General features: G+C 43.1%; 1 protein-coding gene across 1 annotated transcript; it reads right to left on the bottom strand.

Moving 5' to 3' along the window:
• Positions 1 to 1,312: 1,312 nt before the first annotated feature.
• Positions 1,313 to 13,328, bottom strand: SHCBP1 (SHC binding and spindle associated 1). The gene is made up of 13 exons (XM_085071940.1): positions 13,165 to 13,328; positions 12,431 to 12,619; positions 11,709 to 11,824; positions 10,878 to 11,086; positions 10,004 to 10,096; positions 9,045 to 9,278; positions 8,771 to 8,936; positions 7,395 to 7,515; positions 4,315 to 4,446; positions 3,313 to 3,431; positions 2,494 to 2,580; positions 2,008 to 2,149; positions 1,313 to 1,768 (listed from the first exon to the last, which is right to left on the bottom strand). Exons 1-13 carry the CDS (start codon positions 13,265 to 13,267, stop codon positions 1,449 to 1,451), a joined length of 2,031 nt encoding a protein of 676 aa, XP_084928066.1. The 5' UTR covers positions 13,268 to 13,328; the 3' UTR covers positions 1,313 to 1,448.
• Positions 13,329 to 25,450: the final 12,122 nt, after the last annotated feature.

Genomic DNA, 25,450 nt, shown 5'->3' with positions numbered 1-25,450 from the left:
CAATATTACAAATATTTGGACAGTGATGGTAAGAGCTGCATTGAAATACCTACAGAACACGTACACTAGTTTCCATTTCCATCCACCCCACTTCTATTTTCTACACTTCCTTTGGGTTTTTTTTCCCAGTGGATCAATACGTTATCCTCTAACCCATGAAAATTACTAGCCTTCCCCACCTTCCTTTCTTTCCACCGTATCTTTTTAATTAGTGTGTCCCCCAGGGTTCAATGCCGGACACAGTATTGCTTAACTCACTCATCAATGGCATGGATGGGGGAGCAGATGTCTCCTCAACAAGTTCACTGAAGACACAAAGCTGGGAGGAGCAGCCAATGCCCCTGAGTGCAGTGCAGCTCTTCAGAAGGGCCTCAACAGCCTGGAGAGAAGAGCAGGGAAGAAATGTCCAAAGTTCCAAGGCAGTGCAGGGTCCTGCACCTGGCAGGAACAAGCCCAGCACCAGCACAGGCTGTGGGAACCTGCTGGAGCAGCTCTGAGAAGGGCCAGGGGGTCCTGGTGGACAACACACTGTCCATGAGCCAGCAGTGTGCCCTTGAGACCAGAAGGCCCAATGGGATCCTGGGGGGCTTTAGGAAGAGCACTGGAGCAGGTCAGGGAGCTGATCCTGCCCCTCTCCTCAGCCCCAGTGAGCATCACCTGGAGTGCTGTGCCCAGTCTGGGATCCTCAGGACAGGAGAGACATGGAGCTCCTGGAGCAGGGCCAGAGGAGGGTGACAAAGCTGATGAAGGGACTGCAGCAGCTCTCTGATGAGGAAAGGCTGAGGGAATTGGGGCTGTTCAGCCTAGAGAAGAGATGACTGAGAGGAGACCTCATCCCTGTCAGTATCCAGTGGGAGGTGTCAGATGGAGCAGGCTCTGCTCCGTGGGGCTCAGCAATGGCACAAGAGGCAATGGGCAGAACTGATGCCCAGGAAGCTCCACCTGAACATGAGGAAGAATTTCTTTGCTGTGCAGTGACCAAGCACTGAACAGGCTGCCCAGGGAGGGTGTGGAGTCTCCCTCCTGGGGATATTCCAGAGCTGTCTGGACACAATGCTGTGCCATGTGCTCTGGGATGGCCCTGCTTGAGCAGGGAGATGGGACCAGGTGACCCACTGTGGGTCCTTCCAACCTGACCCATTCTACCATTTGGTGATAAATAAAGCTGATTTTAAAAACAGAGATAAGACATTGTCAAGAGATAAGCCAGGCTTACAATGAAGTGCAAGGGAAAAAAGAGCTACACGTGCATCACAAAGGCAGCTCACCCAGGAGATTTAAGTTTTGGGAAAGATGAGACAAAAGAACCATGTGAGGTTTTAGCCCCAGTCCTTTAATAAGGATTACACTTGGGAAATAAAAGCTTAACACCAAAGCACAACTCCTGGCATGTGATCTGGCCAATAAATGTACAAATCCTACTGCAATGCCAGCAGGAGTCAGGACGGTCAGAAAAGAAAGATACCAAAACTTCCTTTCCCATTCCATTTGAACTGATTGCCCTCAACAGACACAAACATTTCCTGTGATATTAAGTTGTCATCAGCTTCTGTAAACCCCAGTTCACTCAGTCTTTTCTTGTGCATCTGGCTCTTCTTTGCAGAAGCAGCCCCGAGTACATTTGCAATTTCAGAGTTGCCTTCAGTTTGCTCAGAAGTCCCAGCTCTCTTATAAAGCTCCAACTCATCAGTCACACACGTGGGTTGCTCTTGCCTGGAGCCCTCTGCACAGGCTGTCTCATCACCTGGCTGGTCAGGTTGTGTATTCCCTAAGGCAGGAAACAGCCAGAAGGTCACCAACAGTCATGCAAAACAGCCACATCATTAAAAAAATCCTGGAAATAATTTTCTTCAGTCTTAACATCGTCACCTCATCCCACTCACTCTTTGGTTAACTGCTTCAGAACAGCCACACATTTCAAATACAAGTTTTGAATTGTGCAATCCAAAAACCTGGGTATACTAGACTTACTAGTTTTACGAGTTTCTTCTAGGAAAAGAAAAATACCTTTTGTTCTCTGTGCTGAAGCATCCTTCACCTCAGAGGGCATCGCTGGTCTAACCAGGACCACACCATATCCTTCATTATTATGGATCATATTATTAACCATGGTTATCTTGGGAGCATCATAATCCTCATCTAAGAAGTTCTACAGAACAAAACAGAAATCCAACATGTCATGTCCAGCTGAAGGGATACAAAAATCTTCCAGTTTTAGGTAAAATCAGTTCTCTGTAGTGGCTAGAGCAGGATTACTTGCCTACACAAGTGACACTGCAAAAGGCATTTTCTCCTCCTGGCAGATAAGGAGGAGGTAAGAATAAAACCAGGTGATTTCTTTGTGCCCAAGGCAAGCCAATCCCATTGCCATCAGGTGTGACACGTAAGAGCTCCAGCATAACACAGCAGGGTTTTAAGCCAACCCAAACCTACTGGCACTAATTGTAGCAGTGCTAAGTTTTTGGCAAACAAGTACAGTGTGGCTGGACTGACCTTGACCAGTACTCCCTCCTTGCAGTGGTGGATCCCGTTGTGCAGCAGGGTGCACGTGCTTCCTGGATAGATTTCCACACCAGCACCCTACAAGATACAGTTGGTAGCAGTTCACAAATAGTTCAGGTACATCTACCATTTAACTTGAACACAAAGATCTGCCATGGAGTGGTTATCTACAAGTTTGCACAGTGCAAAGTAGTTATCCCTCCAGCTTCACAGCTTTGTTACCCAACTCAAGGAGCATTATTCAAGGCTGAGGCCTCACAGTGTTACTGCCACCAGTCCTTCAAGGCCTGCTGAAAAGTAGCTGCACAGCTTGCATTACTTGCTTGTTCTTTAGTCATCCCTCTCAATACCTCAAGCCCCATCATTTTTCAAAATATCCAAACCAGAGTCCATTTTTGTGTTTATCATCCCTCTGTAAGAAGCAAAGGTGTCCAAAAAGGGAACTTCACTTGCAGAAAAACTGGAAATGAGAAATCTAGTCACAGGCAAAGAAAACAGAAAATCACTTTAAAAGTTCAGCAGGACATGAATCAGTCCAGCTATGCAGCAATGATTATTTCACAGATGTCCCCCGTTACTGCATCACTTTGCTATCATCACACATAAATCAGCCTGAGACATTTCACTAGATATGGTATGAGGCTACAAGACCCCTGGGACCAATCCTGGATTCAGTAACATGTAGCTGTCCAAAATGAATTTGTAAAGGTTCTCTTCAGAGCAACAGAAGTCACCCTGTGACCGACTGCACTATTTCCAAAGAGAAATTTTAAATTTAGAAATAAGGCAAAGTTAAGAGTGAGTGTGTACCTTGGCCCCATAGAGATCCGAGTTCTTCATCAGTAGCTCAGCTGATGTCCTCACTGTTATTCCTGTGGTTTCACACTGTAACACACAATTCTCCAGTGTGGTTTTCCCATGATGGACATCTACACACACAGAAACAATTATTGTTGGATCAAACAGTTATGGAGACAAACCCCTCCTACAGACAGGCAGCCTTGGAGCAGTTTTGCAGTGTGATGAAACTCCAGGTTTAATTTTATTCACTTCAGGTACATTTCACTGATTTGCTTGTGTGTGGTTTGAACTCATGCTGTTTTTCTAGTCTAAGCAGAGACACTGCTACAAGGGAGCACTGGTTGAAGGTTTTTTGGCTTTTTCTTTCTTTTAATGACAACAATAATTCTTTTCATTACATTCCTAAGAGACTTTTGGATTCAGAAGATATTAAATACATGCATACAAGTGTTAATAAGCATTTTAACATGTATTACACCCAAATGTCTGCTAAGGCAAAATGTTAATTAGCCTCTTCTGCAAAGACAAGGCCACAGCCAATGAACTCATAGGATATAATTTAGATATAGCTGAGTGTCAGTTCGAACATGTTGGAAACAAAGCTCTACAGCACTCCTACAGCATCTGCTGTTCCTCAGTGGAGCACTGGCTGAGGTCAGCTACAGCTCGATATTGCCATGGGGGCTGCTCTGTGGAAAGCAGGAGTTTTCCTGCAGCACTTAGAATGAGGCTGCCTTAACAGCAGAACAATGATCAAGTCAAGTAATCTTATCCCAGTATAATAAAGCATAAGAGCCACAACAGCTTGAAAGTACAAATAGAAGTTATTTTGGTGTCCACATTGTAAGCAAGTACTAAAAAAAAGAGGGGCACAAGTTGATATTTATACCTGTAGGGCTCCTCTCTACAATATTCTGTTAAACTAGTAAACTGCAACATTGGGTCCCAGCTTTAATTCCAACACCACATTATGAAAGAGTCACACAAAGGTCAAGATGCTTTCACACTTACTTAAAATCCCCTCCACAGCATCGTGTTGCACTAACTTCAAACTGGAGATCTTTATATTGGCTCCTGTACAGTCAAAAAAGTTGTCTGCTTTCCCTTGTTTTTCTATCACAACATCATCTGGCAGGCCATAGCCTAAGAGCAGAGGTGAAAGATGCAAGTTGGAGAATATCTGGTGGCAATGAGGTGTTCAGTACATAACAGACACTTAAATTAATGACAGACGTTTAAAGCTTGATGTTTTAATACCTTCAATAGGATTCTCACCAAGTGGCCAGGCTACACCTCACATCCCCTCTGTGCCAAGGTACAGGCAAAAAAAAACTTAAATGTTCCCTTACTTGAATGGCAGACAACAAAATGCAAAGTTATTTGAGACAGTTGAACAAATGGGTAACTGAGCTCACGTTTGCCAAGGCCAAAGCTCTCACTCCCAAAAGTTACAACAGAGCAGGGGGGATGCAGGAGTTGAGGGGACACAGGCACCTCCAGTCTGCTCTCAAAGGACATAAGTCCACTACACCAGGCAGAGGTTCTAAAGAACACAAAGGGAAAAAGCAGTCACACCACAACACAAGGAAAAAAGTGCAAAGGGCTTGATATTGTTAGTGAGATTTACTCAGCTTCCCTATTTACATAAAATTTGGGGGAAAATTCAGTGTTCCTGTGTTGCACAGGCTTCCAGATTAATTCCGTTTAAAAAGAAGCTTTCACAAGTACATGCCAACATTGATTTACTAAGCCATACACAGTTGTCAGCATTTAAGCACTTAGAAGAAAATTTATGAGCATGTAAAGCTTTTATTGCTTGTCACTGACAAGAATCATGATAAGGAAAGCAATAATGCAACATCCATTAAAGCAGCACAAGTCCTATCATTTTCTGAAAGCACACACAAACTCAGATAAGAAGTGCCCAAGCAGGATGCCAGCTTTTAACCAAGTACATAAATAAATACTGCCACGTGCAAGTAGAAAGGTTAAAAAATAAAAAAATAAAAACCTTTGAACAAGAGTTGGCAGAAAGTTTTAAAGACAGGCAACTTAATGCAAAGTTAAGTGATTGACACTTCAACACATGAAATTACCTAGAAATCTTTTCCCACTGCTACTGATTTATGGTCACCCCTGGAGAGGAGGTGGCATGGGGCAGCTCCAGCATGTAAAAAGAGAGCACCACAGGATAGCAGAAGTCAGATGTAGTTTAACTTTTCACCACTACAGAACGAGGTTATTATCCAAAGCAGGAGTTTTAGGAATGATTGTCCTACAGAGTGCCTGCAGTTTTTTACCCATGCCTTTAGCTTGCTTTACACTTCACCTCTGAAGCAGCAGCTCTAGAAGAACGCAGGAAGATTCATCTGCTGCCCAGTGGTGTTCAGTCCCAGCAGGGCTGTGCCCCTGCCTGAGTGTGAGGGGCTCCACAGCAGCTAAAGGCAACTGCCATCCACTGACACTGATCACAGACACACACAGGCTGATGCTACAGGTTCCCAGCCTGCTTGAACAACCACAGCACGAGGGAAGTTCTTAGGTGCCTTTGCAACACATTTTTGTCAGGCATAAAAGTTATACTTACCATGACTTCCTGGAACTGCTACTGCTTTAACCTTATTTAGTTCCTGTAATTTTTTATTTATCCCTGACTTACTAATCTTCATCCTTTCAACCTTAGTACTGACTTGCACAGTGGCTGGGAAAAAATAAAAACTCTACTAAGCAAAGTGACATATCCTTCATGAGTCAACCCTTCATCCCAAAAAAGCCACCAAAGCGACCAACTCTCAGATTAGTGCCACCAGTTTGTCTTCATGCTCCTACTTCAAACATTCCTATTGCTCCATATCTAACAGGAGTCCATATAAGAAGATTAAATACCCTGACAAGTACTTGTTATTTAGAGCATGCTTTGTACTAAAAATACATATTTATATGCCTTGCTCCTTAAAATAGAGCAGCTCACCCTTTAATGTGTGCTGCTGCACCATTTGTATTTTAGTTTCCTCACAGCAAGAAAAGCAATAAATAGCACTGCACACAATTTTAGAACAATGTCATTCTTGAGATAAATAAGCACTTTTATCGAGGTCCCTTGTCCTGCAGGTGCACTGGTTATCAAAATGTGTATCTGTATAAATCAAACACACACAGAAGGGCAAGAAAGAAAATGACACTCATAAAACAAGAAGGGTGAGAAAAATAAAAGTCCAGAACAGCAAGAAATTAAACTCCCAGCCTTCCTCTCATTAAGAAGCTTTGACAAGATAAAAATGCAGCTAAATAAGTATCTGAACAGCTGCAGAAGTCCCAGTGATAAACAGACAATGACACTGCAACAGAGTGTGTCTGCCTAATGCAGAGGAATACACAGAGAAATCAAGAATGGTGAGGGAGAGACAGCAACATATCCTGGACAAAGCAGAATACAAAACACAAATATTTTGCAAGAAAAATCCTAAAATCACATCTGTTGTGTCTGTTTCTACAGAAAAAAATGTGTTAATCAAAAGCTCCCTCCTCCACACATGGGCTTTATACAATGCAGGACCAGGCTGGCAGTCCCTGCTCCCCCATCCCTGACATGCTCCAAGTGCCAAAACAAATCCTGAGAGCCTCCTGGCCCCTTCCCCCTGCACTCACTGGGGCTGTACCAGCAGTGGGGCTCAGAGGCTGCCCCTGAGGCACATTCAGACATGCAGAGCAGAACAAGGACATGTCTTAAGTACTCTTAAGTTAGTAGATGCCTCTCAGAATTACTCCTCTGTTTCCACTATTGCAACCATCAAGCCCCTTATGTTTCTAAATCTTCTAACCTACATAATCACCATTTATTATTTAGACAAATAGAAGGAAATTATGAATTTGCTATTAGCCAGCAAAATATGCAGTTTATCTGCACTATGGCTAATGAAACAGCTCACTCCACCCTGTATTAGGCACAGCTCTACAGCAGAAACAGGAATACTTTGAAGAAAAAAACAAATGCTCCTGGCAAACTCTGCAAAAAGCAAATCCTTACACAGAGCTAGTTTAAGGCATTCCATTCACTTGTTTAAGGACCTTTACACTAGTAAGCCTTCTACCTTCTAGTTCAACTGAATCAGCAATGCAGAACACGCCATCAACAACATAATGGCCAGGACAGATGATGACTCTGTCTCCTTCATAACAGGCATTCACAGCTGTCAGTGGATCATGGTGAAACTGCAAAAGACAAAACAGTACAATCAGCTGCCAAAGAATGCTGTAAAAACGGACGCATTTATGCCCTTAGAGCTTGCTTTCAATTAAATGTTGCCGCTTTTGCTTAAAAGAACCCCTTTTGATGGCACCAGTAACACAGAATTTCTACATTGAATTCAAGAACTGTAGCCCTCTGTGGACAAAAGCAGCCTTAACATGTGCCTTTGCTGTTGGTGTCATGCCCATTCTCCCAGGAGAAAACTGGGGCACACACAGACCAAGGAGCACATGCACCCCAAAGCAAACTTCACTATGGCCTTGGTGCCAGGCCAACACTTCAATTGTGCCTAAGTGATTTGCTATGAATTACTGAAGAAATAAATAACAGAAGGTAAAATAAATAAAAAACAAGCAATTCAGCAAGTAGATCAGAACTGGTCTGAACACTCTTGTGTTTGCTCCTGGTCTGAGTCACCCCAAAGAGAGTTCAGATACCACAGTGGTCAATCATGTCCACATGGTCCTTTTCCTTGATAAAGAGGGCAGACTGATATCCTTCACAAACATTACTGAGGGATTCCATACTGAAGAATAACAAACAGTACAGAAAAACTACACATTTGCTGCTTCCCAGCCAATTCCAGGGTAAGCATAATAACAGCATTTTTCAGTTGCCACATCAAAAATACCAGATTTATAGCCTAAAAGTTAATCCAGGACCTCCCCCATGGCTCCATTAGGAATCTGTAATTCATGAACATGACCAGAACACAGCAGACCATTTCATTGAGGTCCAAAGAATTCAGCCTGTTCTTAACTGCTGAAGTTGCAATCCTTGTCTGAATTCACTAAAACTAACATAACTGCTCCTAAAATAAATCTATTTCCTACACAGTACCAAAGAAATAAAATGACATTTCTTCCTTCAAACTCTAGATCATTATCAGCAGCATCAAGAGACACGGGCATTTCAAAACTAAGTAGAAGTCTTACGCCTTACCATGATAATTTTATGCCTTAAAATTATTACAGGTTCATCTCATTTCCTACACACAGGAAGTAAACTGCATGTATAGAGTACTCAACAGCCACAAATGAATTAAAAGAAATTATTCGTATCATCAAAAAAAAATCACTTGTTTAGTGATTTTTTTTTGAACTGACAAAAAGCCCCACCACTGTGCAAATGTAGTATCTTGCACATGGTAATTAACTTTTTCTTCCACATTGTTTCTTGAGAGGAAAAACTATTAGCAGACAACTCCTGTTACTGCACCTGTATTTCTAGGTCTTCGGAAGATTCTGTGCAAAATTTGTCCCTTGCCAACAGACGGAGCAGACTTGCTGTCATGGTGCAGGGCACAACATGAGTGACCTTGGCACCCGCTGGTCTCAATCCTTTAGCCTGGAGGCTGCCGTATTTTTGGTAACCAAACACATACCTGCAACACAGCCAACAGTTCTTCCTTCAGTAAACACCTCCTGTCAGTTATGTCAACTATGTGATTCCCCTTTGGAGCCTCTTCCCTGCACACACACACCCCGATTACCTCAGCAGAGGATTCTCAATTAGTTTTAGCTTTTGTTTTAAGTGCTCCACTTTGTCATACAATTTTAGTCCTTCCACCATGGAAACGTTTTCTGCTTCTGAGTCTGCATCATTGCTTGATATGCTGTTCCTCACATTTAAAAACTTCTCATAAAGCTCTTCACACTGAGACAGCAAGTTCTTATAATCAACCACCAGCCCAGAAGGCACACGGTGCTCCAGGATGTCATAGTGCCTGCAATTCAGAGCAAGGGGTCAGCACATGGCACATTAATTAGCCTCAAAGATCAAATATGAGACTGGAGAGAACCTGAGGAGTTCTGCATCAGTACTTGAGTCAAGGTTCTCTGCAGTCTATATCAACACAGCTCCATTCGATTTGAAAACAGCAAAACCAGAAAATCTCAACAAACATTTTACTTTATAAATAGCTGCCCATCCACCTTGAAAGATTGTATACAACTATCAGAAACACACTTATAAAAAGGCATAAGCACAGGAATAAAGAGTAACAATTTAGAAGGTAATATTTGAGCCTTTATCAGAAAAGCTGAGAAAGATTCACACACATTCCTCCTGCAGAATGACCAATTTACAAGTTTTTGTTTACACTCAGCTCCATTCTGGTTTTTATTTTGAGCCCAGAGGTAAAGAATGGAGCATCCCATGCCAGCTTTTACTAGGATTACAACTCATACCTTTGTGAGGGTGGCTACCGCTGGGTTTAGGGTCTGATGGAACACCAAGGATTACAGGGAAAAACTGAGGGCTCAGAAATCAAGTGGCAGCCTCAGTTGTGCTCTCTTTCCATATAAAATTTTGACCAGCAGACAGCAAATGCTGTTAGAACAAACTTGCTTTGGTTCACAAGTCAACAGGAGCTTTTTACACCTAATTGCGAGTCACTCATCACACATTCCAGTGGTTCTGCCCTAGGAGCAGCCAAGGTGTTGCACTCACAGTCTCAATCGAGGCTCAACACATCGCACAAAGTAATCAAACTCATCCTCCTCCTCCTCGTCCCACGTCCTCCAGATGCACTTGTAGAAGAACCTTTGGAAGCAAAGGAAGAGTTTGATTACACAGAGGAGCATTGGAAACACTGTAACCAATTTGAGAATTCCCCTCAAAGCATCACCTCTCTAAATTCATGTTACTGTCCCATAACCTGCTTAGTACACACAGAAGTTGTCTTTCCTGCCTGTTGCTTACCTGTATAAAGAGTTTTATTTCGTCTAAGTTCAAAATTCATAATAACCTGTGTCCTACATCCTCAAAAGAGAGGGAACAACTAAAGGTTGGATTTGAAAATCAAGACTGACACTCTTCAGATTCTGAGGCTTGCTGGTTGTTTGGCTTTGGCCAATCACCCGTCAGCTAAGCTTTCCTTCTCATAATGTAGGTCACTCCTCCTATTTTAGCTTTTTTGTCCAGTCCTACCACCTATTTGTAGAGAGGTTTCAAACAGCATGAAAGAAAGGGAGAAGGAAAAGACACAGATGATAAAGAAGGAAAAGAAAAATAGAGCAATAGAATATGTGAAGAGACACCTAAAGAATAAAGAGCAAATTTAGGGGAGAAGGCAAAAGGCAGAAAAAAGAAGAATGGGACAAAAAAAAAAACCACCAAAATGTTATTGAAGACAAAGAACACTGTTCTAGTCTGCAAGTGATACAGTCCAAGGAAATCTGGGGTGCAAAATAGAGGGAAAGCAGTCTCCCCAGAGTACCAGTCATCAGATTTACTTTGGAAAGCTTGTCTGGTGGAGCCACAAGCATGGCACAAGAATTCAGGACACAACCCACTGGGTACTAGCAGGGTGTAATTGTCCTACCTGATGTGCTCTATGGCTAGTGCTGTCTGGTCAAACTCCCCTGACTCATCATACACCACCCACAGCTCCTGCAGCAGGATCTGATGTTCCTTCAGCTCCAGAAGCTCCTGCATGCACTCCAAGGTAAAGCTGCTGTCCTGGGACTCACACAGGAACGGCTCACTGAGCTGCACAACTGCCTTCAGAGCTGAGAAATTCACATCAACCACCTGTGGGAACAAACAGCTCTGAAGATCTTTCAGAACTGTAGATCCAGCTGAGCGACGTGACCATGATGTGCCCAAGCCAGCAGGTCACTCTGAGCCACAACTGCCTCAGACAAACCAACACAAATAGCACAGTACAGCCAAGGCCATCTCCTCAGCCAGCGATGACCCAGACCACACATCTAGAGAGGCTTTTCCACATCCAAAACTTCATTCAAATCCCTCATAATGCTCATAACAAGGCCAATAAGTTGGTCTGCTATTTTGTTTCTTCTAATTTGCTCTTTTTAAAATAAGGCAAAAGCAATATCCTCAGACTCAAATCAATACCTCACAGCTCTTTGGGACTCCTTTGAGGCTCAAAGTGCCCACAGGATACAAACAACCCAAAGAATTAGTCTGGGCCAGTGAAAGCCATTTTGTCACTAACTGGGCAGAGCTGAGAGGCTACAAAGTTTTTCCCTCTTCAACCATGTGAAGGAACTGTAAGTTTGAACATCCAAGGTTTGCAACAAAGATGTATGATCTGGACATTGAGAGATCTAAATAAGTCTGTTACGGAGGTAAATTATGTTAATTGGAGACAAATTAACAGCAGCAATCTGAGCAGCAGCAATCCACTCACCCCAACAAGGACCTCAAACACATCAGTGCACCAGATCGCCTGCCAGCCAGAGGGCTCAAGGACCTTCCCCAGGTACTCAGCTATGAACTGCTTCACCTCAGAAGCTTTGCAGTCAGCTAAAAAGAAATTAAAGACAGTATATTTTTGCAAGGAGTGAAAGAAAAGTCCTCCAGATCACTGGAAAATGAAAGTCAACACAATTGAAATGTTTCTCTACCACCTCTAAAGGTGGACTTCATTCTGTTTTGCTCATGATAACCATCAGCATTTTTTATGGTTATCTTAGTATTGACAGAGCTGAAAAGCATCTAGTTTGTGCTTCTCTGAAAGAGATCCAGGACTCAGCCTTCCAGACACTGAAGGTTTCAGTGCCAATGGTATTAAACACATAACTTGTAACTTATGTTAAACAGGTTTACAACACACAAAAAAATTCTAGGAAGACCAGTGAAAACAAGGCACAGAATCCACTACTAACACCTCTGCCTTTCCATCATTCAGATTTTATTTACTCATATTAAAACTACTGCCTCCTGGTCCACCATTTAGAGCAGCTGAGGTTACAGCATAAGTGATGGCAGGAAGCTGTACCTTTTCTAGCTCCCATTATTAAAAGCATCTCACAGCTTAATATACAGCTGACTCCACTTAAATTGGATCATTTAAACAGTCACTACTGGAAAACTGACACCACCTTGCTTTCCTATGAAAAAATTACTTACCCAATATGTAATCCTGATAAGCTCTGAATCGCTCATAAAACAAAAGATGATCGGTGTGAAAAATATCTGGAAAAAGCACGTTCCCATCTGGCACAGTCCTTCCCAAAGAAGTCCCTGGTTTGTCACGACTGCCATAGTCACTCCAGGAGTCGCCGCTCCAATCACTCTCGGCATCTTCCCGCTGCGGATCTGGGAAGAGGAGAGGCAGTAAAGCAAACCCCACAGACTGTCAGTTCAACCCACTCACTCACTCCTCTATTCCCAAAGAACTCCTGTTCAGCCCAAAGTCTATCATGTACGGTATGTCTTTAATTATCCTTGGCGAAGCGTTTCAAACCCATACACGTTCCTGGACGCCCATTTCAGCGCCCGCGGTAGGCACTGAGAAACACACCGCAACTACACGGTTAAAATGAAAAAAACCCACCACATTGTCGTGTTGATTTCCAGAGCCATCCCTCCGTGCGCTCCCCCGTTTCCAGCCCGGTGCCCACGCCCCGGGCCGCAGGGCGGCGGCAGGGCCGGCCGGGTGCGAGGGACGCTCAGCCGAGCGGGCGTTACCGTGCCCGGCCCCGAGGATCCGAACGCGGCCCGAGCAGCCGGACAGCACTGACAGGGCCGCCCCTCGCCCCGCCAGCCGCGGCCCTCCGGCACCGCCCGAGCGCAGGGCACAGCCCGCCGCGGCCCTCCCGGCTCCCCGCGCGCTCCCAGCCCCAGGCACACGCAGCCCGTACCTCTCTCGGCCGGCTCGGCGCGGTCCCGCGGGCTGCCGCTTGCGCCAGCCGCCGGCGAGTCCCGGCCGTCCCCCCACGGTCCCGGCGGCCGCGGCTCCGCCATTCTGCCTGCGCGCCTTCAAACCGCCCGGGCCAACGGCCGCGCCGCCGCGCGTCAAGGGAGCTGCCGGCGGCCAGCGCCGCGCAGTCATTGGCTGGCGGCTGACGGAGCCCCGCCGCGATTGGCTGGCGGCGGGCACTGTCCGCTCTGATTGGCTGCCGGCAGCCGCGGCCGTTGGCGCGCGGGTATCTCGGCAGCCGCCGCAGTCGCCGCGTCTGGCGGGGCTCGCTGGGGAGCAGGGCGGCGGCAGCCAGGGGCGGCCGGAACCTCCCGCCTCGGGCCCGACAGAACCCACCGACAAATGCGGCCCTGTCGGGCAAGGGGCGGCAGTGCCGGCGGGGACGGGCGTTCCACACACAGCCTGGCGGCCGGGGATGCTGCCATCCCTGCCGAGAGCGGATGCGCAGCGCCCGGAGAGAAGGAGCAGCAGACCCGCCAAAAATGTAAAAGCACGCAACCATCAGCACCCTCAAAAACAAACAACCAACCCCAAAAATCAACAACAACAAATAAACGAGCTAAACCCCCAGCCCAGGACAAACAGAAGGGAGTTTGTGGCGCCGGCAGCCCCGCTGTGCTCTCCGCTCCGGCCGGTCCGCACACACCGGCAGCCGAGCCAATGTACACATGTTCCATGGCCCAGCCCTTCTCCCGAGCCGCCCGTGTGTTTCGAGCTGTGAGCACCGCCGCCGACAGGGATTAAAGCCAAAGCAAGTGCTCCGGAGCAGCAGTGGCCACGAGAGGGCTGCCTTGGATTTCTGACAGCGGTGGAGCAGCTCCCACCACGGAGCCCTTCGTGCCGCTCTCCAAATATCCCCTGCTTTGGCAGCAGCGGCACCCTGCCCGCAGCATCTCCCGTTCAGAGCAAACCCACAGCCCCGATCACCCCGACATTACCGAAGCCGGAGTTGCCGTAGGTCCACTGAAACCAGCCCTTGCCCATCACGACCCCAAGAAGAGAATGGCTTCATTCCCAAGATTTCTCGATCGTACGCTATCAGAATTTGACCATTATACTGGGCATCGCTGTTTAACCATCCACTTGTCGTTTTCATCGATTACATTTAGTTACAAAATCACAGTTAAACATCTAAATCCCTCCCAAAAGCTTATTTTTTGACAAGGTCAGGCTTGCAGAGCAGTGCATTTGTAAATATAGTGTGTTTAACTAGCATTTAAGTACTTGATGAAGTGGAGGGAAGGGATGCCATCCAGCAGGATCTTCACAGGCTTCAAAAAGAGCCCTTGGCCAACCTCATGCAGTTGAACGAAGCCAAGAGCAAGGTTCTGCAGCTGGGCTGGGGCAATCTCGAGCACAGGTACAGGCTGGGTGGAGGACAGATTGAGACTACTCCCGGGGAAAAATACTTGGGGGTGTTGGTGAACAAGTAACTATGTAACTGTAAAGTTATGGGTATGGAGGTTCCCATTTATTTAGATGTTTGGATTATTTTTTCTCTAAATAAGTACAATGAATTCAGGGATTCCCCAGGCCTCACGTTGGGAAGATCAGCTCTTTCTCACTAAGGTGAAACACTGGGACAACATTGTGATCAGGACAATCCATTTATCCCTATTTGTTCCGTTTGCAGAATAGCTGGGGACAGATTGTGTTCCACTATATAAGACTTCCACAATGTTCAGTTAATTATCCCCAGTCCTTGTAAAAGAGCTCTTTTACTTTAAACACAGCCCTGGCAGCAATTGCTGCTGCAAGTGTTATGGACATATCAAGCTCCATTTGGTAAAAAGGCTCCACTGCAGTTGGTTTCCTTCCCCTCATATTGGAAACAGAAGCACAGCCCTCTTATTGCTGGAAACCTTACACTTTTCAGCTTGAATGTGCATGCACAGTGCAGACCATTTTCTTGAGCTTAAGCAGTTATTTTTCTCCCTACAATGATTATCCATCCAATTTATTATTGAGCATGAATTAGTGCTTTCCTGAACCTCATTTGGCAAGTCACAGCATGTGTCCTTTTCCACAGCAGGCTTTCCATTCACCTCAGCTGCTCTTTTTTACACTTTTTTCCAAGCTTTTTTTTTTTGTGTGCAAGACAGAGCAGGTCTGTGTGAAGTGCAGAGGACTGGCAATACCTTACACAGAACACTGACACTCCTGAGTTTGACAGGAGGAAGAGAAAGTGGCTGCCCTCACACTCTGCGCTCAGCTCTCACACTTTTGAATGAAATCTCACTGCTGTTGCTCCTCTGAATGAGATGAGTCACCAAAATGCTTCTAAAACCCCCAGCTTTATCTTAAGCCCCAAATAGATTTGTTCACCTGCTGTTTTCCTGAAATAAAACAGTGAGAAGGGCTTGTATGCAGAACTCTGTCTTTTGAAATCTGAAATAGGCCTTCACCTCAAAACTTGATAGAGCAAATAGAGTTTGAAAATCTCAGAAGGTCATTAATTGCTTTACAGAAATCAGTGCAAAAGCAGATACATAAACCTAAAGAAATGCAGAGAGGAACTAGTGTCTTATTGCTAAAAGATAATTAATTATATTTTGATATTTCACTAATTTTAACTGAAGAAACCCAATGATAAAACAGATCCCATATGTGGGATTTGGCTCATCCCAGACACATCATGAGCAGTCAAATCACAGTGCAGGTGCCACAAAGGCATCAGTGAGACTGTGGTGGCTCAAAGCCTGGTTGGTAACACAACCCCTGGGTAAGAGGAGCCTCAGCTCTCCACACTACAGCTCTGGTGGCTCCAGTTATTACAGCTAAGAGCAGGCAGCCAAAAGGGCCAGGATATACCTGCCTTCTATATGTGGGATCATGAGAAAAACCACCCATCTACAGGAATATATGTAGGATAACAAACTCACTTGGTCACTGCATGAGAACTTCATTATGTGCCACTCATTTCACTGGAGCAATGTCTGCTCATGCCAACTGAAAATTTGATTCCAGAGTTAAAAACCTGAAGAAAAACAGTAGAGTGTTTTAGCCAGTGCTCTTATCCAGAATGAAAAAATCTCTTCATTCTAATTTGTTGCTGGTACTAGTTCTCATTTGTGGACATACATATATCTCACTTGAGTGCACAGGCTATTTCTACTTTAAGATGTCTTAAAATAGTGTCTTCTTAACCACGTCTCATTACAAGGCAACCTGATATTACAAATCAAATCAATAAAGATCTAATTATTTTATTACATGCAATGAAAAAAAAGTTATTTAATATAACGCTTGCAAATCAGAAAATGTCTATGAAATGTGTGGAATAAGCAGCTGAGACAAGCCAGCAGAGATGTGACAGTGATGGGAAAGAAACAAGTACGCACAAAAGAAAGAAATCTAGCAAGAGACTGCTCCATAAGGCAGTAAAACATTCCTGTGTACCTTCCTCGTTTTGGCACCCATTTTCTTTGTTGCCATGGCAATCACTGTAGTCTTTCTAGGCCTCCATTTCTGCACTATAAAATACAGATCATATTTTTTTACTGCATATGTTTCAGTAATTCATTTGCAAACCAGTTTTATGGCATGGGATGCATGCTGTCACATAACTGTAAATTGCTGTTAATTAGTTGGCTTATTACATATTGGGTTAGATAATGGATGATCTTTGACAGGTATTTTGTCAGTCTTTAGATTTCCTTTTGTAGCAGTATAAACTGAAACCACTGTAAACCTAAATGAATTGATTCTAACCAGGAAAGCAATTGAATTTTGAAAACCTGCTCTCAATTTTGGCTTCTTCAGAAAGGCACTGGGTGGCTTTAGGATTGTTCTAACAGCCACCTTATATTTAAAGAATACCAATAACAGCATTGCTTATTTGGATTTTCATGTTTATAGACCATTCTTCTCTTGCAGTTCACCGTACCTGCTTCCAAAATTCTTACTGCCTGCTGAGTATTGAGTTTTCCTTAGCCACAAACATGCCTGGTACTGCCAACCACTTAATTTTCAGAAATGCAAGTTTCAGCTGACTGACCTTGCAAACTAACCTTGTTTCCTCTTACCAAGAAGGTGGTAAAAGAGATTTTAGCCCTTTTGCTCATTGAAGAGGACACTGTAGTTCTGTTTTCAAGATCCACTGAAGAGCAGACAAAGGAACATTCCAGGATACCCTGCTTTGAGCAGGGAGATTGGATTAGCTGACCTCCAGTGGTCCCTTCAGCCTTACCCATTCTGGGACTCTGTGAACATGCACCTGTAGAACTGGGTGCAGCTGAGAACCAATCTAATATAGGTGGGGGTTCTTTTTCTTCACCCTTTTTTCCTTTCCTTTTCATTATTTTACCTATATTGAGACATATCTGCGACTCAGACATGCTCTCATCTGAGAGAACTTTCAATCAGATATTGATTTACAGAAGGAATCTACATAACGCTGGAAATTCAAGTTCATGCAGAGTACTTGACTAAGACTCAGCTACAACAGAAGAGCTATTGATATGTTCCCTTGGGATTGGGAAGGGCCCTTCTTCAGATACTCATTTCTCTGGAGAAAGGTCTTAAAAGAGCCAGGAAGCTATTTTTGAGATGCTTCAAAGTTGTCAAGAGCCCTAGAGGCATAAAATAAGCCTCATGCAAGGTGCGTCTCAACTGACTGCAGAGATGCAATAGGAACACAGCCCACAACAAAATGTTTTCTTTGTTTGGAGATAAAAAATAGGCAGAGAAATTTTTCCAAGAGATGTTAAAATTGAAATTAAGAATTGATGGGAATAAATAGAGACTTTGGGCAAAACCACAAATTGTAAACAGGCTTCAGCTTTATGACTAATGCTGTGAGATGCATATATCAGGCATTTAGCACTCTATAACAGACCGAATGCTGTATTTTGCCTTATTACTGTCAAAATTTTCACTGCCATTAGTAAGAATAGGCATCATTGCCATCACTGGCCCCATAACTTCCTGTCCCTCTAGAGCTGCTGACCACATCTTTGAAGGAAAAGCTAAGATGAAGTGATTAAATGTATGGATGGAATCACAATAACACCAGATGCAGAATGCAACAAATTGTTAGGCACAATTATGTCAGGAAGAAGGCATGATTGAAGAGAATGAAAATCACTTGCACTAGTGATTTTGCATGATCATTGCACCTCTTCATTCACTGTAAACAAAACAAAATTAAATTTACTAATGATGCAACAGAATGCAGCTGTTGGAAATGGGATATGTTGTTTTGATCTAGGCTTCCTTTCATCTCAGTTAAAATTTTGAACAGGGCTGTTTAAAAGCAATTCTCCTATAATTTTGTGACAGTTCAAGTACTTTAGGTTCTTTTTTCCAGAGGACAGCTGTGTTGTTATCTTGACAACTAATGTGCAGTAATGACGGATTTGGGGTCTTAAAAATTAGCTACTGAAGTGTGTCAAAAAAGAGATCAATTAGGCTGAAGTGATTTCTGACAAGCACTTGTCAGTGAGTTTATGATTGTCTTACCAGATGGTAGTTTGGGAAGTTTGAGCTATAGCAGTGTGGTCCCTCCAGTGCCAGTCAGAGCAGTGAGAGACACTTCAGCCTGGGTAGGAGAAGCCAGAATAAAGAATGCAGAGTACACTGGACTTGTGCATTTGCTTTTCTGGTGTTGGCTTGCTTTTCTGTGCTCTGCAATGTGCTTAGTAATTTGTGCATAATCACAATTCTCTTACTACTTTTTCCAATAATGACATGATATATATCTACAAACACACTCATGAAAAAGCCAATTCTTGTTCTAACAGAATTCTCAATGTATTTGGGAGTTTTAAAAATGTGTTGAAGGCCTTTCAGGAAAAATATGTTTCAGACAAAACACAGGTTTTCTGCTTAGTACAGCAGGTACTGGGGTACATTCTAAGGTCTGTGGTTTATAAAACAATAGAATATGTGATCCCCAATGACTACAATCTATTCAATTAACAGAACAGCTTGTATGAAAAAGGAGTCTTTCTTTTTACTTCAGAACATCAAAATATTTTTGGTTATTTAGTGTAATATTTTGATTTTAAAATGACAATGAAAGTACGTATTTCAATATGTATATAGTATCTTTACATTATACCCAAATAAAACCCCTTTAGTTTATCCAAGCCAATTTTCTCTCTGGTGGCCCTTTAAGTAGCTGCAAATCTTATGCTTCAAAACCAGATACCTACTTATTTAAAAATAAAAATTATAAATCTTAAAGTATTTGAAGCCTCTGCATTTCTTTCCTTTGTATACATCTCCACTCTGTAATAGGGTTTATAATGTAGAACAGATTCCACCAAGATGGAAAATGAATCTTGGCCAGCTAAAAATAAAATTAAATAAATTCCAAGTTTTTAATGTTGTTTTGATGCTCTTTTTTAGATACATCGTTTTTGTTGGGAGCAAAGCAAAGCACTGTGTGCTGATGAGAATCCATTGCTATGTGGGTACACTCAGGTTTCTTCACAGACTAACTAGAGATTCTCCTTAAAATAGGACTGCAGCTAATGAGGTATCTCCCTTGCCAGCTTCCCTCCTTGCTTTCCAACATGGGAAAAACACATGGAAAATATCCAGCATTGTGAGCAGACGTGTAAGTCAAAATCCTCAATGTGAAAAATAGTCTGAACTATTTCTAAAGTGTGCAAAGGCAGTAATTTTGCAAGTCCTCCTCAAACATAATATCCTGTAGGTGCCACTGTATGGACAGCAGGATCTGCCAGCTCAGGCCAGCTCTCAGCTTTCCCAGCACGGTGCAGAAATGCTCACAGGGAATGCACAAAGGCTCAGAGCCAGAGTGGGCATCTCAATGCCAAATAAGACAAATTACTTGTTTTGTTGAAGTTCCATGAAAATAACGATATTAATAATAATTATTAGATAGGTAAAGCTCTTTATTAATATATTTTATTGCTTTTTCTTTTACTACATCCTATGAGAGCCCCTCCTCTAATATACTTGTTCTCTGAACAGGATAGCTGTCATGCTGTTTGAAATAAAGGGCAACTTCAAAGCAAGGAGTACTCCTGAGGTAAAAAGCTCAGCCCTTACATGGTAGGACAGTGACCCCATCTGTTGCAGTAACAAAGCTTGGGGGAAGCAAGCAATAAAAATCCAATTAAAGCTGCATTAAAGCACACACAGTAGAGGGTGGCCTAATTCCCACATCTCTCAGGCAGAATTGCTGTGGTGTACTCAGGAGCTGGTGTCACAGGGAAGCATGGATGTGCCCAGCTGGGTGGGAAGTGCCTGGCAGTGTGGTGCTCTCAGGGGATGAAAACAATTTCTGTGTGTTCACAATGGCCCTGATGAATAAAGGCTGAGTGACTTTACTCACGCCCACCTCATATCTCATCCATTTAGTATCCCACATACTAAATATGCAGCCTCTTGCTAAACAGATAAAACTCCAGTATTCCAAATCTTGTTCAGAAAAAGCATCTTTACTAACATCAAGCATTCTGCAGCACTTGTAACCCCACCCCTGGCATGTGCTTGTCACAAACTTTTTAATCCCAGATTCCCTCCATTCATTAACTCCATTCCAAGTACAAAAATGAAGAGGTTCCTATGTTGTCAGTGGCAACAGTACATCAGTCATCCCTACCCCAGCATCCTGCATGACACACCAGCTCCTGTTTTTCTGCTGGAGTCTGGAGGAGTGAGCGGGCACTGAAATACAGCAGATGACCTGAAAAGCCTTCACAGGAATACCATCAATATGGTTCTAACAAATGTGCCCAGTGAGAGATCCTGCTTTTGACAAGGCAGCTGACAGACTCCTCTCAAAAGCTGCCAAGAAATGGCAGTGCTAATTCCCCTTATCACGAAAAGGTGCTGCTGTCCAGGAGTTAACACTGGTACTGAGCCACATCTTGCACCTCTGAGAAGGTAAGGCTTTTGTTCAGAGCTCTGCTACTGATAACAGCAAGTGGTTTTCTCTAACTGTATCAAACAAACCTGGTCCAAACTGGAATATCCCATATTTACAAACATTACTTTCTATATCCATCATCCATCCTGATCAGTAGCTATTTCCTTGAGTTTACCAAACGTTATTCTTTACAGAACTCTGCTACTACCAACACACAGCCTGGCTTTTCAAAGTATATAATAGGTCAAAATGAAATGTCCCAGATATTCCACTGGAAACATTGAAAGGAGTTACTGTACTCATCACTTGTTCAATTAGCCTGGTAAAAAAAAATTGTCACAACTCCTTGCCAGAATTGATACATACTTGGGAATGATAAATACCAGCAGCTCTTAATAAAATGCTGTGACTGAATCTGGTTATTTTCAGTGTTAATCACACTACAGTGCCATTTACATTGAGTTGTGGTACTGCATGGTAACCAAAAAGTCCTCCAGAAACTTGCATAGCCAGAACAAAATTTGAGAATAAAGCATACAAGTGGGGGCTGAAAGACCAAAAGAGTAGCAGAAATCCATGCAAAAGCAGTGAGTTTTAAGAGAGGACAGAAAATGTATTGTATATGTGTCCATATATATGCATATAAACATAGGGAGAAACCTTACTCGATCTAGGAAAAGACAACACAAAATCAGTAACAGAGCAGACTACAGCCGCACCCAAAAAAAGCACTACTGCATCACCCCTCTCCGAGGTACTAGAAAGAAAAGTACAGCAAATATTTCACCTGTGACTAGAAAAGGGACTGACTTCTAGGGAAATCAGGTTAGCCTAAATAGTGTAGATATATGGGATGTTCTTATACTTTACTCATTATGTTATTCATTTAAGCTTTCTGGGGCCCTGGATACAAATAACAATAGAATCAAATAAAATCAAATCAAATAGAATAATATCTCACTCTAAACTAAGAAGACTCATTCTGGCACCCCTGCTCTCTTCTAAAGCTTCTCCCTTCAAAGTGACTACTCAGCATAGCCCTTGTTGCAAGCTTAACACCCTTAACAGTTAATTCAGAGCCATGAACTTCTAGTATAACTGAGAGTTTAAAAGTACAAATACCAGCTCAGAAATACTAAACCATGCCCAAATTATTTCTTTGCATAGTTAGTTGGTTTTTAAGTGGGATCCTGGTCTCATTAGGTTATCTGGGGATAGAAATAGATCCTTTAAAACATGAAGGTTTTGTTGCAACCAAAACAGATGGAGACACACAGCCTAATGAAGCAGCAGCTGGAAAAGGCAGCTGGTTCATTTAAAGCAGGCAGCAGCTCTGCTGGTTTTAGGTAGGCTTGTTAGCAAACTGGAACTGGAGTGGAGACTGTTCAGGATGTGGCAATGAATGTGCTATTCTGCTGCCTCTGCAGCTGAGAAAAACACAGGCTGTTCAGGGAGCATCCCTCCCGACACTAGCTTAGGAGCAAAGTCTGGATAACATTTTGAATAAGAAAATGAGCTGCTATCAGTACATCAAACTGTCAGAGCTAGGTAAAGCAAAGACTATGGCCAAAGGGAACAAAACCTTATTTTTCTTAGTTTCGTGTCACAGATGACTGTGTAGAAAACCTTCTGGCTGGTTCTGTTACCACTGATTTGCTGATTGCCAAGAATCCCATCCATTGTGCAGCTCTGCTTCCATGAAAAGTTCCTGTGCAGTCACAACCTCTGCATGATGACTAAATAAAAGAATCCTAGGAGGAAAAAAGCAACTAAAACCAACAAACCAAAAGGTGCTGAAGAGACAGGCAGGCAGCTCCCACAGATGTTGATGAATTTCATAGGAAGGCAATAGGAGCTTTTTCTTATGGAGTAAATTCCTCTTAACTAGTAACCTCTTATTGTTCAAGTGTTCCCATCAAGGCTGGACCCACAAGCATGGTCACAGCCTGAACAGATGCATCAGAGTTTGACTCTAAGGAGCCCTTGAAAACCTACACAGATGATGAAGAGAAACACAATCCCCCTGACAATAATTACCAGGTCCTGGTATTAGCAAGAAAAGGGCATTTTTATTATTACAGATGTACATAGCAGAAATGTTATTACCCATTAAAGTTCCCTATTATTCTGCTGTCAGTTACCATCTGTTAACAGTCTTCATGATCTGACAGCTCATTCTTTAATTGTCACCCTGTGCCTGTGTGGTTCACAGCCACACTGTGAGCTGAGCCTTCATATATTACACATATCACGCACCGAGTTTTCCAAGCTTTCACCGCTGACGTGATCTTTATCTCCTCCCTAAATGACATCCTCCTATCAGCCAGCCCATGGCTTCAGAGAATCCTCTGTGGACTCATAAATTACAGACGTCTATGCTATTCTGACAATTGAATAGTATCCTTATGATCAAGCATTTCTTTCATATATAATCCTCAAGTTTGCAGGTCTCCTGTGAGACACATCAACTCGAACATTTGTCATTACGAGGTATTTAATGCTAATTATCCTGCCATTCTTCACTCTCTCTCCAGAGTGGTTTTTAAGTTTCCATAGATACCAGCTCTGTAGCTCTATTAAATACTTCCCTTTCAGAAAATTGTATTTTTTTTCTTCACAAACAGACTGCTTATACCTAGAAACCTGTACAACTACACTGATGTTGTAACACCTCCCATGCACTCTGATGCCTCTCAGATGCTCCGCTCCCCATGTGATATTCCCACCACTACACAGAGTGAAGAGTTTTGGGTGTTTCATTGTGTCTGCCATTTTTAGAAAAGGTCTACAAACATTCAGCACACTGAGACGGAGTTCGGTTTTCTCCTCCGTCTTTCAGCTTCCATCCTGACCCCGTGAATGAAGAAAGGGCCAAATGGTTCTACCTTTGCCACATCACAGATGGAAACATGAGCCTAAAACACATTGCAATATCATCAGATTTCACGTATGTAACTCACTTTGCCTTTTCAGCTTTGAATGTTCTGCCACCAAGCCAGGTCTGTGCACTGCCTTCCAACACAAGTGGCTCATTGTGATACTCTCTTCTGAATTTTAGAAAATGATTCTGCTGTCCTTTCCTCCAATACACCAGGTATCTCAGTTGAGTACCTTAGGAATTACTATTATCAGAATTGATGTTCATTTATTATTTAATATTGCATTGTCCTGCTAGATGCAGGCTGCTATCAACAGCAAACCCCTAATTATGTTTCCCTTTGATGCATGTATTCATCATGTGGCTCTGGTTATGATCAAAGCTGAGATTTTGAAAACTGAGGGCTAACATAAGAACATCAAAGCAGATCAGGCCCAGTGAGTTAAATCCTTTCTCCCACAGAGGCCTTTGCTGGGAAAAGAGCATGAAAACAAAACAATCATATAATGAAACTTCCCCAGAACACCCTCCTAGTCTCCAAGGATTTGCAGCACAGGTAATTCTTGAGAATGAAGTTGCAGGTTTGTGTTTAATTACTCTCAACTGATAAAATTCAGAAAATATTCAGAATTTACATGAGCTTTCAGTATCCACTATGCCCAGTGACTTCTGATACAGATAAAATGCATGTTTAGAGATGCTGAAGAGAATATTGTAAATCTGTTCTTATTATCAGCTTGCCATGCAAATACCTTCCTGGTTGGGCCAGGGGAGATCCAGAAAGCAGATGTGCTTCCAGCTTATTGCTGAGGAATGCTGGACCAGGAGGAGGCACAGAAAGCAGCCACGCTTCCAGTTTACTCCTGGGGAATGCCATCTACTGGTGGAAAATACGGTGTTGTGCAAATACATTCAAACACCAGAAACACAGTTTTCCTGGAACTTCAGTATCACTCTGGCTAGAATTGCCACACTAGCGAGATTAGATCTCTGGACATTATCAGTGCAAATGAAACAGGTGACAAGCCAAGGGGAAAAGGAACTTTTCCAAGGATTAAGGAAGAAGGAATTAAAAATGTGAAATATGCCACAGCCTGATTGTGAATTAAAAATGTGAAATATGCCTCTGATTTTTGTAATGCTGTTGTCACCAATACATTGTTAAGAGATATTTTTGGAAGTCTGTCCAGCTCTCACTGAGTGTAACCAAACAGTGTTATTCAGTAATGTACTTGCAGCCAAGAGACAAACTTGGGATGACATCCTTTGATGCTGGCAACATAAATGAAATTGCTAAGTGAAATAGTGATGCATGAAGTGTCCAGGATGAGAAGCATACCTATGCCAAGCATGCCAAACTGCTGAACTGGTAATACAAGGCACCAGTAATAAGAGGTGAAACTGCTGAATTAATCCAGAATGAGCAAAAGGAAATAAAATTACTTGTAGTGCCTATATTTTGTTATGATGCTTCTCAGTGCTAATAAAATTCTGGTTTAACTTTAA

The sequence above is a fragment of the Lichenostomus cassidix genome, chromosome 11, assembly GCF_008360975.1.
Source record: "Lichenostomus cassidix isolate B80296 chromosome 11, HeHo_3.0, whole genome shotgun sequence".
Taxonomy (NCBI): Eukaryota; Metazoa; Chordata; class Aves; order Passeriformes; family Meliphagidae; genus Lichenostomus; species Lichenostomus cassidix.
Note: the sequence above shows the minus strand (reverse complement) of the source record. Positions and strands in the feature narration are given on the sequence as shown.

Excerpts from the sequence above, each read along its gene's own strand:
- SHCBP1 (XM_085071940.1), bottom strand. The coding sequence starts at position 13,267 with ATGGCGGAGCCGCGGCCGCCGGGACCGTGGGGGGACGGCCGGGACTCG. Across the intron at positions 8,937-9,044 it reads ATTGAGAATCCTCTGCTGAG|GTATGTGTTTGGTTACCAAA; the intron begins GTAATCGGGGTG and ends GCTGTGTTGCAG. Across the intron at positions 1,769-2,007 it reads TTCAGCACAGAGAACAAAAG|GGAATACACAACCTGACCAG; the intron begins GTATTTTTCTTT and ends TTCCTGCCTTAG.